Raw genomic sequence first — 18,044 nt, 5'->3', positions numbered from 1 at the left:
TTGGGGTTTATTGCTCATGTAATGCCACTCATGGATGAGTGAGGCTGGTCACTCTCATCTTAAATGAAAGGACCAAGTTGCCTAGCCCCGGGCTCCTACTCTCCTAATGGGGCAATGTAGGATTGGATGATGAATGAAATGAATGTAAACTGTGCCTCATATGAAACTTGCAGCTTGGCCCATGCAGACCTTCACTGTGCCTCATATGATGTCTGAAGCTTGACAAGAATTAATGGTCATGGTGATGATGATTTTTTTTTTTTTTCTTTTAATAGTGTGTCTGTCTCTAGGCAAATGCTTAACAGCCCATTTTCTGAGGTTTAGCATTCTCCCTGTGTACCATGCACTTCCTCATGTCACAACTTTGGCACCAGCAGCCACCATCCATATTGAATACATGTTAGAGCTGTTTCATGCAGGACTGGTGTATTGGCTTTAATGAGGGTGTGTGTATGGCATCTCAGTGGGTCTTATGGTAGATCAGTAAAGTCTGCTTTAGTGATATTGAAAAGCTTCATCTGTTCCCTGTCCCAGCTGAGTTTGCCCCCTCATTCACTGGGACAGGAGGTAATCTCTCTACTGACTCAGTCACTGCCTATGTAATGATTACTGATAATGTTGTTAGCTCACAGCATGTTTGTTTGTTTGTTTTTGTGTGTGTGTCAGTTACCATTCAGGCTCCTATGACTCGTTTAGCCAAATAAAACATCTAAACGTCTGGCGATATCTTGATCAGAATCCTAGAGTTGTCTAGACCATGATAGGGTTAATTGTGATGGTCGTGGCATCCTGAATGTCACTTTTTTTTTTCCTTTTTTTTTTTTTTTTTAAGGGCAGCTGACCCACTGTCTTTATGTTGTTATTGGCAGATACATGAGATAAGCATGCCATGATCGCCGTGTAAGCAACAGTTCAAATCATAGTTGGCAACGGTAACTTCCTGCTGTCATCAAATACCAGTAACACCAGAAATATTTTTAATATTGTATGTCTGGTTTCCATCATTATCAACAATTGTACTCTAGTAGCAACTATATTAATGGTAATACTGGTATTTGAAATGATGTCATTTACCATAGACCAAATGAATGGATCTTGAATTTGGCTTTCTGTTATCGTGTTTCTGTTTTTTCTTGGAGTGAACAATTTTACGGACTTCTGGACTTTGGGTCGTTCTTCCTTGCATTAAAAAAAAAATCTGAGGGCAATTTAACCCATGGATGGCAACTTAACCCATGGACTGCAACATACATCATGTGAGGATGTCACATTAAGCTGCAACGCACCTGTTATAAACGTGATTTTCAACAATGCACCAGAGAGATTCTTGAAGAATCAGCATGACACAAAATTTATGGGTTGTTAAGGTAACTGGGAGTCTCATTCCCACCCCGTAGCTTGAGCCCAGTTGCTAAGTTGCACCAGCAGCAGTGATCCAAAAGTACACACTTCGTAACGCATTTTCCGCAGTATTGTCTCCCCAGGATAGGCAGACGTGGGTCAAAATTGTTTAGAATAACATAAAATCAAATGTAAGGTCAATAGGAGATAATGGAACAGAAGTAGGGTGGTAAATAATGGGTTTAAAAGCAGCTTCCTAAGCTCATATTGCACTATGCGGAGTGAGCTGGCAACCCACCTGGCAAGTGGGGAGAATGGCAAAAGCCTGTTTACAGCCTGTCTTCTCTGCTCCAATACACATTACTCTCTCTCTCTCTCTCTCTCTCTCAAAGCATAGTTTTCATATTTCTGCCAGAAATGCAATTTCTGACAATTATTTCTCCAAAACTACGCCGATTTCAATAAAAGAATTGCGTGGGGAGCTGCATAATGCATTTTCCTAGCCACTGGTATACATTTCATGGAAATATGTAAGAGTGACCAAAATTGCCATCGGGATGTCTGCATGACCCCTTACTGCAGCCCATGGGTTAAACAACTTGGTTGTTCAGGCAGTGTAGTCAATTTTGCATCTTTTTCTTCTGCTAGATCTGCAGATATTCATTTCCAGGCAGCAACAGTTTTTAATGTCTACCTGCAAATGTGGCTGTAATCTAGTGTGTGTTTGCTTATTTGTTTATTTTCTAAGATTTGGTGATATTGCAGAGATTTTGTACTTTACCCTAGTTATTTTCTTGATGTTTCTGCATTTATACTGATAAGCTACCATTTTTCAGAGGAAGTCTGGCAATATTTGTGGCTCAGGATTTGGCACCCATACATTTAGGACAACTTTTCACAAGCTCAGTCACTCTACCCTACCCTTGGACCACAACAGACACTGTTCCGTGTGTGAATACAGTAACACTGGCAGGTTAATACTGTATTACATTAATGAAGGAAGAGTAGAGAAGGTGAAGAGCATATGTAGCGTGGTAAGGCAGCCAGAGTGGATGATACTGGCTAAATACAGTGGAATTCTTAAAGAAGGGAGAGGACAGTGTAGGGGAATGGTTAGGTACATTGCTTAATATGTGGCTGGAGGCAGGAGAGGTACCAGAGGATTGGCAGAGAGCATGTACAGTAGAGCATTAGGTTTTGCACTTAATAGGGACTTAGAAAAGTGCTGCAAAAGTTGGGGCATTGACCTTATGAGAAATAAGCTAATAAGGACTGGGCCTGTAAGAAAACTCATCCCCCTAGTGTATTCCCTACTTTAAATACATCCTTAAGTTGCCTGAAATGTTGCTATTAACACATTAAATCATAAAGTAACATTAAATGTTCAACAACTAGCATAAATGAGCTGTACTCAGTAACTGTTTTCTCTTGTCTATCTCTGATGCCTGGTTCAAAATACTTCGTCCCAAGGGCTAGATTGGCTTTAAGTTCACTCAGCTATTTTCTCATACTCCACACAGTCAACTGGCACATTATACATTTTGCATATTTCAGTTTCAAGCACCTTTCTCCATTTCTGCCACCATTTTATTTTTTAACTCATCAGCGCCAGGCGGTAGCCATGCTTGGCCTTCCCTATTACCAATGCTGTACCAGGTTCACACCTTCTTACAATATTTTCACTATCACCCGGTCCACCTTCAGCTCCACTTGAAGCTCAAGATAACACATTTCCATCAGTTACTAATCAAGGATGCAAGAATGTAAAGCTCAAAATGCAGACATATTGAACATGTGCAGGAAACAGATCGAAACCGAGTGTTGCGCTGACATTGCCTGGTGAGAATCCAAGACTTGTGGTGCTTGAGGGCGATATATTGTATAGCAAGGTTGATAGAAGATGGGTTCAGTGGGGATGTGGAGAGGGCCTATGACCACGTCTAAAAAAAAAAAAAGAAAAAGAGAAATATTTTGGCTTGCTCTCGGTGCCGTCAGTAGCACCACACTTTCCACTAGGGGTAGCATCCTTGCCTGACACGATTTCCAAGGCATAAGTCTCAGTATTACACACACAGAAAGTTGTCACTTCACATAATATTGCACACTGCACTATTTGTTATGCAAGTGCACTGTTTTATTGGTGATAGCACTGGTGTTGCAGTGGCCTTGCACACAAAATATGGAATGAAAGGGAGATGATCACAGTGCATGTATGCACTGGGCAGCCATTTTGGCTTAAACAGTTGACTGTATGCACAGGATTGTTGTACATGGTGTTGTGATGAGGAGAGGTAGATTGAGGTGGTTTGGACATGTGGAGAGGATGGGGGATGATAATTGGGTGAGGAAGGTGAGAAGTGTTAATATTGGGGGTGGGGTTATGAGGGGTAGACCGAGAAAGACATGGGACGAGGTCATTAAGTGTGACCTTAGGGTTAAGGGACTGAACAGGGAGGCTGCAATGGATCGTGCAGCGTGGAGAGCCGCCATTAGGTGACCAAGGCCGACACATGCAAGCATGTTGGAGCCTTTAAAAACGAAAACGAAAACGAAAACAACCAGAACTATCAGTGTAGCAAATCCTTGCTAATTTTGTCATCATTATAGCAAAATGGGTACACCTTTCAGTTCATCATTCTACCATTTTATCACAGTAAACAATCGTATAGCAAGGCCTGACTGTTCTGGATACACACACCTTGGAGACTTGAGATGGGCTTGAAGTAAAGGGTTCCAAGGCTAGGGAGTGAGGAGTCAGTGGTCTCTACTATCTGGGATAATTTCCTCAAGTAGGGCCTCAATCTTTGAATCCCTCAGTGCCATCTGAAGCCACAAACATTGCATCATCATCGTTTGTGAGTCTTTGGCTTGATCCAGCTTGGGTGAGTGATGATGATGTTTTTGAACTGAAAAATATGCTATAATGGTGGAAGTGCAGATTTTCATTGTGGTGATAACAAAAATTCTGATAACCAAGTACAGTATGTTATAACCAAGGAAGCACTGTACTGCGCCAGTGTATAGGCGAGGAAAATAAGGTGGTGTGTTCAAATTATAGAGGAATTGATTGTAATAGTAGACAGCATAAGTGTGTGTACAGAGGGGTAATTTTATGAGGAACAGGGTGTGTTCAGGCAAGGTAGGGATATGTGATTCAAGTGTTCACTCCAAACATGTGTGAGTAATACACTATGTTGCATTTATGGCATTGGAATAGACCCATGATTAGTTCGACTGAGAGGCATTGTGACAGGTATTGCCAATGCATGGGATAGGAAAGATGTTCTTAGAGCCAGTAAAGAGCTCTACAGGGAGAGTCAAGCATGTACAAGGGTGGAGAAAGAAGGGACTGAATGGTTCCAGGTGAAAGAAGGCCTGATAAAACAACAGAAGGATGTTGTTTGCGTGGTTGTTTAACTTGTATAGGGATGGGGTAGTGAGAGAGATAAATTTGAGGGTGAGTGGGTGAGGTGCAAGGCTGTGTGCCGAGGAGAACAGAGAATGGGAAAATAGTTAATTGTTGTTTGCAGATGGCATTTCTGGCAGGATAGAAGAAAAAGGGAGAGGCAGTGACTGAGTTTGACAGGGTGTGTGAAATGAGAAAATCATGAGTGAATGTGGAGAAGTGTAGAGTGATGAGAGGCAGTAAAGAAGGGGAAGTGGGTATTATAAGGATTTGTTTAGACAACAAGGAAAAGTTTGAAAAAAGTAGATAGTTTGAGGTATCTAGATGTGGACATGGCAGCGCGTGGTAACCAGGGTGGTACATAAAATAGCGGAGGGCCAAGGCATTGAGGGCACTGAGATGTGTGTGGGAACAGAGGCCAGTGACCAGGCATGTAAAGACAGGAAGGTTCGAGGGAATAGTAGCACTAACATTATGATGCGGATGTGGATTTTGGCCCGTAAGTGCATGAGAAAGTAAGAAGAATTGTGTGGTGGAAATGAAATGGTTGAGACCGATATGTGGTGGAAGATGATTTTCATAAAGAGTGATAGACTGAGAGGGATGAGTGGTAATGAGAAGTTTCTTGGAAAAAATAGGTGAGGAGTATGTAATTTGTTTACCTGAAAAAAATGGATGATGATAGATTGTTGAGAAGGATGTAAGAGTAGAGAGTGTAAGATGGAGGCATAGGCCAAGGAAAAAGTATGGGATGGGGTTCATTGAACAATGGCCTGGACTCCCAAGAGGGTGAAAGGTGTTCAGGGGATAGAAGGAGCTGGTCCAGCATAATTTATGTCAAAGAGGTGATGGTATATTTGTGAAATGGACCTTGGGGTGTGAAATGGCTGTAGTAAATTGGGAAAAATTGGGAAATTGGGATGTGGTTGTGGATGTTGTGCTGGGCTGTTTATGCTAGAAACATGGCTATAGAGTGTACACATGAGCAAATGAGGAGAGCACACAAAGAAGTGAATGTTTTATGTTTGTTTTTCTTTCCTTTTATTTCAGTCCCCCTTTTTTCCATGCCACTCTACATAGTTTGAAGAGGCAGTAATAAATAAAGATAAATTATTTAAGACTTAATATGGACACAATTCACGTATTCAGTGTGTACATACACTGTAATTGTTACAGATACTAAAATTTCTGTCAGGGATGGGAGGTACCCTTACATTACTGAGTCATCCCCTTTGCTTAACTCAGAGTTCCCACTTCTTAAACTGAGGCCTGGTATTAACTTAACAACTTTGACTCTTCCGTCAGTGCATTAACCACATAATAACCTTTGCATCATACAGCAATCACTTCTTTTTCATTTATAATACTCTATTTTTTATTGACTTTGTTGCTTTTGCACTTTTTTTTTTTTTTCTTCCACACCTTTGCTGTTCAGACTTCTCTTAGCTGTAGGCCATAATCACCCTCCTCCATGCTGCTTTTTATTTTTTTATTTTTAGCAATTGTTTAAGGATGTGAGACTGTAGCTCATGAAGTACCATGCTGCTGCAACCTCATTAATAATGGTAAAGTGCATCATGGTTATTCTGAGGCATATGCTACAAATCTGTATCACTCTGGGTGCATCAGTTTACAGTAAAAACTTATTTGAAATATGTATAAAAACTAATGTAATTTTTGCAGTGTCCTGATAGCAATGTATGTCATACCACAGACCTTTGGGAAAATTGCATGTGCAATATTCCCTCTACAGATATGATTCACACTGATTAAGTTTAAATGAAAAGGCAGGGGCCTCCAGCACTTGTTGCTCCAGGGCTTCTGCAATGCTAAATTCGGTCCTGAGGCTGCAGATAATCAATTACCTGCCAGATTTTTGGTTGTGACTGAGTGTATGAGGCTGTCCTAAATGTTCAAGTCCATAAGCAAGTTAACCCCTTAACCGCGGGGCGTCACTTTCGTGACGCTTGGGAGCAAGGGATCATACCACGGGGCGTCACTTTTGCGATTCTGTGTTATTTTGAATTCGCCCGGGCTTTCAAATGGTGGCTTGTATCATCTATCAGTACTGCCAGTGTCCAACACTAGTCAGCATTCCTAATCTCATCTGTACTCCCATCCATTGTTGACAATTTAGCCATTTCTCCCCATTCTTGACTCCCCTCCCTACCTCCCCTCCATTACCCTCTCCTCTTGCCTGTCCGGCCGTGGTACGCTAAGTAAATCTTCCCTGGAATTTTCCACTGATTTCATCCATTGAATTAAGCCCTATGCCCTATTCTTATACCAAATAATATATACCAAAAAGAAATAAGGTAAGTGAGAGTGCCATACACCTGGAATTGGCTAATTATCACCTGACAACACCTCACGTGCACTCGTTCGCTAATTTTCGCTGTTTATTTCCCCTAGAAATATGCAGTATAATCTATTCTCGTAATAAAAATATATATAAGAAAGGAAGGGAGAAGCCTAAGTGATATTTACATTCACCTGGAACTACCTAATTATTGCAGGCCACCACACTGTATTCTACGCTAAGTAAATCTTCCCTGGAATTTTCCACTGATTTCATCCATTGAAATAAACCCTATGCCCTATTCTTATACCAAATAATATACACCAAAAAAAAATAAGGTAAGTGATAGTGCCATACACCTGGAATTGGCTAATTATCACCTGACAACACCTCACGTGCACTCGTTCGCTAATTTTCGCTGTTTATTTCCCCTTGAAATATGCCATATAATCTATTCTCGTAATAAAAATATATATAAGGAGGGAAGAGAGAAGCCTAAGTGATATTTACATTCACCTGGAACTACCTAATTTATAATGTATTGTTTAGATTTCCTGCCAATCATTTCACAGCTATATATTAGCAGCTCTCAAGAGGCTGACGTTGGCAGTAATGCATTCTCCCTAGGTAGGCCACCCCGGCCCACCAATATCAGTTTACTGTCATCTTTCAAGGTGAAAGTACGTCGGATTCGCACCTGCTAACTTCCACTGCTTTTTAGCCCCATGCAAAGGGCCCTGTGACCTCTACCCACTACTAAACCTCGTGTGGAAAGAGGTAAAGGGCTGACAATTGATAGAGAGTGACTACGATCTTTCTGGTGAGTAAAACAGTGCAAGTGGAATTGTAAATAATGTGTAAATTGACAGAGTTAGAGAAGGAACAGAGAAATTAGTTGGAGAAGAACAGGGAGGCTTTAGGAAGGGAAGAGGTTGTGTAGATCAGACATTCATTCTTAGATCTTTAGTGGAAAAGTTTCTAGAGAAGGGAAAGAAGTTGTATGCGGCTTTCATGGATTTGGAGAAAGCATATGACAGGGTGGATAGACAAGGATTGTGGAAAGTGTTAAGAATATATGGAGTAGATGGGAAGTTGTTGAATGCTGTGAAGAGTATGTACGATGGTGCGAAGGCTGCAGTTTATGTGGATGGTGAACTACGTGAATTTTCCTCTTTGAAAGTTGGGTTGAAACAGGGATGTGTCATGTCTCCATGGTTGTTCAGTCTGTTCATAGATGGGGTAATAAAAGAGGTACAAGGTAGGGTAGTGGATGTTGGAGTGGCCCTGTTGAGAGAGGATAGTGTTTGGAAACTCCCTGTACTGTTGTTTGCAGATGATACTGTGTTGTTGAGTGAAGACGAAGGGGAGCTGCAAGGCTTGGTGGATGAGTTTGGGAGAGTGTGTAAGAAACGGAATCTAAAGGTGAATGTAGGGAAGAGTAAAGTGATGGTCTTTGAGAGAGGTGAAGTCAGTAAATGTACAGCGAGGTTGGATGATGAGGAATTGGAAAATGTGAGTACGTTTAAGTACTTCGGTAGTGTGATGAGTAAGGATGGAGGTTTGGAGGGTGAAGTGCTTGAAAGGGTACAGCAGGGAAGAAAGGTTGCTGGTTCTTTGAAAGCAGTGATAAGAAACAGGGAAGTGAGCATGGAAGTGAAAAAGTTTCTACATGATAGTATTGTGATACCAACTCTAACGTATGGAAGTGAAGCTTGGACGTTGTTGGAAGGACACAAGTCATGAGTGAGAGCAGTGGAAATGAGTTATTTAAGAGGAGCCTGTGGAGTCACATGGAGAGACAGGCTGACGAATGAGGATATAAAGGAGCATTGTGATGTGGATGTGGATGTGGTAGGAAGTATTACGAGGAACACACTGAGGTGGTTTGGCCATGTGGAGAGGATGGAGGGTGAAAGACTGATGAAGAGAGTGTATGTGAGTGAGGTGGAGGGGGAGGCCGAGGATGAGATGGAGGGATGGGGTGGAGAGGTATATGAGAGAGGGGGGGTGTGAGTTGGGAGCAGGGCAGTGAAATGGCGGGGGACAGGGCGACTTGGAGGTGATTTGTTTGTGGCCACCCCAAACGGTATTGAGGCGTCTGGCAACAGATAGATAGATAGATAGTGTAAATAATGTGGAAACAGCAAGTGAAAGCAATGAATGTAAATATAAGTGAACAGTGAAAAATAGTTTTATAAGTTACTTCAAATGACAGTGCATAACACAGTGTACATAAAACAGAATTGTAAATAATGTAAATAAAATAGAGAATGTAAGTAGAAATGTAAATGAGTTGTAGTATTATAAGAATATGAGTATATATACTAGGAGTAATGAAAGTGAAAGTTTCACTCTAGCATGTATGAATACTGTGAGTTATGAGAGTGAAAGTGACATTCACTCTCAATGCTAGTATACAGGACGAGAAAGTGAATGCTACGTATTTTACTGAAAGAGAAATTGAATCCCTCAAGTGACAATAAATTACTATTACTGAAGGAAACTTATGGATAAAGACTGTAGATATATATAAGTGTTATATAGTAATAGAAATATAAATTGTGAGTGTTTTTATGAATAATAAATGACAGAACACCTGTGGCGAACGATGTCAAGTGGGAAGGTCATACGCCCTTGTAATTTTCATTGCTTTCACAGTGTTCTTTTTTTTTTTTTTTTGGAGTATGGATTCCAAACTAATTGAGAATCATAGAATAGTGTTTCTAGTGATAATATCAGGCTGTGGTAATCATATTACGGGTTGTCGGGAAGTGTAAAGTGGAGACTTCGTTACCCAACTTCAGAGGTCTCCACAAGTCCTACGGTACTCGACAAAGGCTCAACAAACACCCCAGGAGAAAGCTGAAGGTATGTGCCATAAGCATATGTGATTTTAATATTCTAGGACTAATAACTGATTTTCGGCAAATATTTTTAGAGAGTCTGTCGGAGCGCGAATATGCCCGCGGGAGCCGCAAGAAAAAGCAGAACAAGCCCGCGGTTAAGGGGTTAAAGAAAGTGCTGTATTGACATCTGTGCCAGTGTGAATTGTATCAACTCTGGCCCCATTCACTACACATCCTTATTGACTGATAATGAATAATAGCATGTGTAGTGAAGAGTATTCTTGTGTTGATTAGCAGGTTTACAGTGAAAAATGTGCTGAGTGAAAACACGTTGAACGAGGAAATACTGTACACCCTTCAGTGCAAAATCCTGGCTTTGACTTCCCTCCAGCCAGTGATAGTGGTAGAGGGTGAGTAGATATGCAGTCATCCACATTTTTTGGTGGGTGTTAGGGAACAGATACACTTGCAGATAATGGAAATCTACAAATAGCCGTAGGAAACCCATCAAAAAGGGCCTCTGTAGCTATAATTTATCACTGTGCATGCCTAAAAAACTTTTAGTAGTACTCCGAAGCATCACCACATATTAGAATTTACATGTTTAAAGTGTATATTCAGAGAATTTAATATGAGATAATGTTTTGGCATCCATACACCATAAAATGGTGTATTTTGTGATGGCATACTCACTCATGAAGAAGCCTACCCAGCAATGTCAAAACTACAAAACAAGAGAGATGGCAATGGCTGATAACTGCATGTACTAGTATTGGTATTTTGAATAGTATTTACCACTTCTGCACTTGCATGCTTTAGCCTGACTCTGTTATTCACCCCCCCCCCTTTCTTTTTGTCTGTATTCCAGAATTAATTTAATCACTTACTGACTGCATCTTACTTTTTTTTTTTTTTTTTTTTTTTTTTTTTATCTACCGCTTGCTGTAGTTGTTTCATATCTTCACTGTATCATTCTCACGACTTTGATTTTGGTTTATTTGCTGTCAGGTGCTGATTGGTGGTTACAGAGTCTTTGTAAGTTTTAGCCTCTTAAATCTGAGTGTTACATCTTTTGATTATTTTTGCTGCTACAGATGATTTTATTCAATTAAATAAAGATCACTTGTATGCTAAGGTGTGGTTTATGATGGCTCTGTCTAACACCTGCTGCTCAGAAAGTCTACCTTAAGCTGAATATAATTCTCAGGGAAAAAAAAAAAAAAAAAAAAAATGCCATCCCAAAGTTGAATGGGTTAACCACTTGAGTCCAGTGACATCTTTCTACTTTAATCTTGTGATTCTCAGACTCTCTTGCAAGGGGTTGGTTAACACTGGCTATATCTAACTTCTCAAGTCAGAAAAGTGAATAAAATTGTGAAATATCAAGAATGAAACAAAGTTCAGTATGTCACTGGATTCGGGGGTTTTAGCCTCCTCATGTATCATTCCATCATTAATCTCATCTCATTAACTTCATTATAACATTCTGTTGCTTTCAGTCACATTTACATTCTGATTTGTTAGTTTCTTCTCAAACATTTTATATCTTTGTGTAGTTAATTATTAGTCCACTTGGTATTTTTCCTTTCCCTCACCCATACTCCTGTTGCCTCATTTTTTTAATTTTTTTTTTAACCTCCTAGGTATACTATTTTTGCATGAGTTTCTCCCAAGCAACTTTTTTATTTTTCCTATTTTTAAAGCAGTCCAAATATTTTGCCTGAACAGGCACAGCCATTAATCTCTCTCTTTTACTTCTCTGCTACAACATACTAGTACCTTCTGTACCTTCATTAGTACCTGTTGCCCTGCCTACCCCCTCAACTTTCTGATTATGTAGTTTTTGCATTAGTTTATTTTATTTTTTGTTTTTGTACACAATTTTCTGTGTGTTCTAAGAAGACAAATGATAGGTATTAGGCACGTGTTTCTCTGTACTCAGTAGGAATTTGATGATCAAATCACCTAATACTTATGTTGCAAGTAGTGTTATACATTGTAGAGTCAAGCAGGGAAGGAAATATAATGGAAATTTAATAAGCACCTGGTCGTATGGTGTTTAGAATGCCACATTTCGAGTGACAGGGTTATATACGTCCAATCTTCAGGAGATGACTGAATGTTTATGTGATGCCAGCATGGGAAGTAGACTGATCATCTACCTATAACCTATAGTGTCAACCTTGTACATATCACAGTGGCAGATGAGTTGGAAGGACCATAAACTTCAGAAAGTGATAAGTGGCAACTTCTGCTCTCCTGCCTGAGGCCACTAGGACCGCAGTAGGCCCAGGCTTTACGCCCTAGTACCATTGTTTCAGCAAATATATACTGTAGCCAGATATTTGTGATAGCCAGATTTTAACAACTTGTATAATATCAAGTAGTATAAGTGATAAAAGCTCTCTGCAGAGCACATAAGAATATAATTGTGAAAAGAAGTGCTTTGTGACAACATCATGAGATGATGCACCACCACTCTCAGTTGCGCTCTGCTGCCAAGGTCACATGACAGTTTAAACAGCACAGAAAAAGCAGACATACATTATGTACTGTACATGCAAAATTATTATTATTTTTTTTTGCTTTTTATTTAAAAAAAAAAACACTATTTATACAGTAAACCACACACTGATTTTGCCAACCTGGGAACATCTTGCAGAGGTACAGGCAGAATGCTGCCAAGGTCATGTCACCTTCAGTACAGTGGGGGAGCCTCAGAGTGGTTTGGACATGTCAAATTCCTATGTTTTTCTTGTTTCATGGGGCAAAACACACCTTTCTTGCAACTAACCCCAACATCAATTTTTGCTGACCTGGAGGCATTTTTTTTTTTTTTTTTTTTTTTTTGTCATCTATTCATGTTGGCATTGTTGGATTGAATGCCTCAAGAAAAGACTTGACAACATTGCATCTTCCTCATCCCCCAAATAATATAAGATATTATGCTAAGTTTATGTTAGGTTAGACCTAATTTTTTTTTATATTTTTATTTATTTTTTTATGTGTCCAACTTGGGGCATTGGCTACACAGCCTGCTCCCAAGGCCCAGTAATCCTCCTGCATACCATACACCTCTACATATCATCACTTCGGCACTAACGCCCACCGTCCATATTGAATACTGTACATGATAGGGTTGTCTCACACAGGACTGGTGTATTGGATGGTTAAGTATAGGTTGGTTTGGTGTCAAAACACAGCTTTTCTGATGGTCTTTTGGTTTGATTAGCCATGTTCTTTCATCTAAACCCTAGCAAAGGTGCGATGTTACTAAGTCATTTCTTACTGGACTTGCTTTGACACTGCCGAGTCATTTCTCGCTGAACTCAAACTGACATTGCCAATATAACCGAATGGTGTACTGGAAGAAAAAAAATACTCAACCTGGAGATGTATATTAATGATACAGGCAGCCGGCCCTTTTCTAGTTAAATGTAAAGGCCTTCAGTAACCTAGCTTTGGGCCCCTACATCTCAGAGGGGGTAAAATTTGATGGACAGTAACTTATCCAGTCTCCACTGATATAAGTTCCTGGAAAAGGAAGAGCCTTGCTTTAGATCTTCACCCCATGATGTCATGGAAGTTGGGTTTAAATGAGGGTAACAGCGATATTTTTAATGAAGTGTTGAATATCAGCCATCTGAAAAATATGGTAAAAGAATACTGAGTAATTTGTGTGTGGGTAGATTTAATGAACATAATTTTTGTATTATTTTTCTGGAATGAGCTGAAACTGCATGATGAAGAGTCTGTTTGCATGAAAATTAATGAACTTGTATACAGATATAGGCCCTAAGAAAGTTTTTCTTCTTGCAGACTAATTGGTGGTGGAAACAAAGTCTAATCCTCAAAGGATGAAGGGGGCCAATCTGTGTGCACTTGACAAGCTTACTCACATCTGCCTTGCCTCAATAACCTGCTAAGCTGAACAGCCGACTGTCTCACTGAGCTATGGTTGAACACTAACAAGATTTCTACTAACCTTCCTGCTGAATCTAGCCATATTACTAACACTGCAATGTAGGCTACATTGTTAAAGCTGTCAACATATTCCTAGTCTCTTCTAGTCACTCCAGTCATGCTGTCTAGCAAGAGAAGTGCCATATTAGTCTAATATAGTCAGAAGGTAATTAGTTGGTTTAAGTTTTAGGGCAAATACATGTAATAGCATGTAGTTTTTCTGTACTAGTCTGATAGTCAAAGGGTATTAGTCAGGGACACCTGCCAGGACAAACAGTGGCATTTGATGTAGTCATTCAGGATGGGAGAATTTATTATTGAATGCACCCTTTGTGGGGCCTCCTTTGGTTCTGAGCGGGACTATGATACTCATCCCTGTCTTGATGAAGATGTAAAGGTCCCATTCAAGATTAAGATGGAGCAGGATGAAGAAGAGGCAGAGCTAGAGAATGAAGCTGCCAGCTTTCAAAACCAGGGGACTGTGGTGGTGAAGAAGGAGAAGCCTGATGAGCCCATGGTCCTTGAGGAGGAGGACCCGCTGCAACTGAAGGAAAACGATAAAGAGATGGAAATAGAAGGAAAGAGAGAGCAGCAGGCTTCTGAAGAAGGAACGGAAGAATGCACTGGGGAAGAGCAGACCTTGAATGATGAAGAGGATGAGGATGTGGAGGAAGTGGACATGCTGGACCCTAACACAAAGATAGATAAAGTGACAGATGCTGTGTCAGTACGCAACGAGTGTGGAGTCTGTGGAAAGAGATTCTACCGCCGTGAGGATTTTCTCAATCATACAACAAACTCCCACAAGATTCCACGACCTTTTCAATGCAAAATCTGCAAGAAGCGGTTTACCCAGAAGCACTATGTCACCCTTCATATGAGAGTACATACAGGGGAGAAGCCATATAAATGTAAATTGTGTTCCAACACTTACACCCATAAGACGAGCTACACCATTCATATGAGGATACATAATGGAGACAGGCCATATATGTGTGGTATATGTGGTAAGAAGTGCTATGATAAGTCGGGCCTCACAAGCCACATGCGGTCCCACACTAAAGAGACACCTTATGAATGTGAAGTCTGTGGGCGTCGATTCACTCACTCAAAAAGCCTGTTAGTTCATCGAAGAAACCACACAGGAGAGAAGCCATATAAATGTCAGTACTGTGGCAAGTGTTTTCGTCACTGGCATAAGCATAAAATACACATCAGGCTTCACACTGGGGAGAGACCATACAGGTGTAAAGTGTGTGGTAAGGGTTTCCCCCGAAATGATGAAGTGAAAAGACACATGCGTAGTCACCAGGGAATAAAATCTTTCAAATGCTCAATATGTGGTGTTTATTGTGCAACTCAGGCAAGCATCACTGGTCACATTGACCTACATCATGCTGACCTCAGACAGATTGCCCCTGATGCTCCAGAAAAGACTGTAGTAAAGGACAGTAATTCAGGCATTCTTGGAACCAAAGCACCTCAGCCTCGAACAGTTTATAAACCAGTGGTGCAGGCCACCACACAGACAGCACTGCAGACAGCAAGCAAAACCAATTCTGATGATGTTATGGATAAAGATAAAGTCTCAGATGGCAAGATTCAGACTATAAATGGTGAAAAGACAAAAGTACTCAGCTATAAGGAATTTATAGAACTTCAGGAAGAGTTGCTGCTATGCAAAGGTTTAACAGTAAAGAACCCCCAGGGCAGTTCTGCTGGCAACAAACCAGTAATGGCAAGTGTTGAGAAGGATAATAATACTTCATTAAAAAATAAAGTTGGTATAAATGTAAATGGATCCCAGGGAAAGCAGATTATGTTGATAGCACCACAGGCAGGGCAGAAAGGAGAGGGAGTACGTTTTGTCTTGCCTCACGCTCTTGCTGGTAACAAGCAAATCATTATGACCACTGGTGGGCCCACGAGTGCCCCAGCCCAGCGTCTAGTTTTACAGCAGCCATCAGTGGTCGTTCCACCAGCTCAGGTGGGTAGTGGCCAGCAAATAATACTTCTCTCTAAACCAGGTATACAGCAGAGTCCCATGGTATTATCCCAGCCCCTCCTGCTGCTATCTGGAACAGGCAACTCCCAGCGCATGGTACTTTTACCATCGAAGCCTACTGCCCCTGGGTCAAATATAACCGGTGGCCTCCAAACACTTTTGGTTCCTTCCTCATCATTTAGTACTTTGTCATCCCCAGTGACCACCATGGCTGCTTCTGAGGTGGTAGTAAAACAAGAGCCTGGCCAACCTCAACCACCTTCCCCAGCACCTACAACAAATGCCATTGCCAAGGAGGATAAGGCCACCAAGCTTCCTAATGGTATGGTAATCAAGCAGGAACCTGTAGATGATGACCCCCCTACGAGCAGCAGCAGCTTCTTGAATGTTCGGATTAAGCAGGAACCACAGGATTATTAAGTGGTTTTAGTGAAATGTTTGCTCATTTTAATTTATACATATGACACCTATTAACAGGAGTATTCAGGTGCTACAAGTATGCATACAAAAATCTTGTTAAAATTATGCATTCACACCCAGAAAGCTGTATTAACTTACACCTCAGAGATGTTCAGAACTTAGAAAAAATAAGCCAGTGGATAACTTCGCCATATACGAAAATACAGTATATCTATTTAAGGATATTGTGATCAGATTTAATATTGTAATGCTTCAAATAGTCCTGATTGCCATTCTGCCAGCCACTTACACTTACTGTACCTGGGAATGTTTCATGAATAATTCTGATCAAGATAAGGTTTTTGTGCAGAAGTTTTGTATGTGACTGAAAATCTTGCATGCATTTATTATTATAATACGGCCTAGAATTTATTGTGCTTTCAATGCAGTGTATGTCTGCTGTACATACTGCAGTCTTTTCATATACAGTATATATATATATATATATATATATATATATACTTCATATACAGTATATATATATATATATATATATATATATATATATATATATACTGTATATATATATATATATATATATATAATGTATATATATATATATATATATATATATATATAATGTATATATATATATATATATATATATATATATATATATAGAGTGAGTCCTCGGTATATGAAAACTCGATGTACGAATTTTCGATGGTACAAAAGCGATGAATGTAGGACAAATTCCACAATACGAGAAGCCTCTGTCTCGATGGTATGAAAAGTGATATGTGAGGAAATATGAAAAATTCAAAATGGGCGCTGCACAGCGCCGCGCTCGCTTGCAGCGAGAAAACGAACTAACCCCTCTCTGGTAAACACATCTTTGCTCACATCTCAGTTGAGTCACGTCCGTCCTCTCCTTTCAGCTTTGCTGTACGTTACGCTGTTTTTCGCTGTTCTTCACCTTTTCATATTTTCACCATGCATCCCAAGTGCTCTGCATCATCTCCAGCATCTGGGGATCAGCTGCAAGAAAGAAACAGCATTGTACTCTCACTCTTGAGAGGAAATTGGAAATAATAAGATGCCATGAGGAAGGGCAGGGAGTTTCGGAGATTGGGTGAGCTTTAGGCCTTGCACCATCTAATACTACAGTAGTAATACTACAGTAATTAGTTGTGTTTTATTTTTTAATGTCTGTACTATAGTATAGTACTGTATTTGTGAATTGCATACTTCAAAATAGGAGGGGTAAAGGTTAAGCGGGGGTGTCCAGTGGGGTCCTGGAACGTATCCCCCCCCTTTCAACGTACATTTCAATAGGGAAAATTGTTCCGATATACGAAATTTCGCATTACGAAAGTTTTTCTTGGTCCCTATCCCTTTCGTATATTGAGGACTCACTGTACATATATATATATATATATATTTTCAAATATGTCTTTTTAAGTTTTCAGACCTCATATACAGTACACTGTATGAAGTCAGACTAGTCAGTGTTGTGCAAATTTTGTATTACATTTTATATACTTCAATTGTTCCATAATTTGTTTACAGGTATAGGTTGCATAAAAACATTTGTATTTGTTTTCAAAAGTTAATTTTTGAGTGATAATTATTAACCGTACCAAATACAAAGAGCATTCCTGTCACTTGTTTTGACATTCAGTATATTTGAATGAATTTATTTCCCAAAGGGAAAAAAATTATACTGTAAGAGGCCTAGATGTGCCATATATATTTTTTTTTCTAAGAATCAGAAAGGCTTGTATA

At 40.0% G+C, this 18,044-nt stretch overlaps 2 protein-coding genes across 2 annotated transcripts in view; both read left to right on the top strand.

Moving 5' to 3' along the window:
• Positions 1-18,044, top strand: part of LOC145403625 (nuclear receptor 2C2-associated protein) — a 144,093-nt gene that overhangs the window by 50,996 nt on the left and 75,053 nt on the right. The window lies entirely within an intron of this gene.
• On the top strand, positions 14,157-16,280 carry LOC145403723 (uncharacterized). The gene has a single exon (XM_080275403.1). The coding sequence runs from the start codon at positions 14,157-14,159 to the stop codon at positions 16,278-16,280; it is 2,124 nt and encodes a 707-aa protein (XP_080131529.1).

Source organism: Coenobita brevimanus, chromosome 61 (genome assembly GCF_032717465.1).
Source record: "Coenobita brevimanus isolate Jiangsu-jjx chromosome 61, ASM3271746v2, whole genome shotgun sequence".
In the NCBI taxonomy this organism is placed as follows: domain Eukaryota; kingdom Metazoa; phylum Arthropoda; class Malacostraca; order Decapoda; family Coenobitidae; genus Coenobita; species Coenobita brevimanus.
Note: the sequence above shows the minus strand (reverse complement) of the source record. Positions and strands in the feature narration are given on the sequence as shown.

Coding starts and splice junctions, on each gene's coding strand:
- LOC145403723 (XM_080275403.1), top strand. CDS start 14,157: ATGGGAGAATTTATTATTGAATGCACCCTTTGTGGGGCCTCCTTTGGT.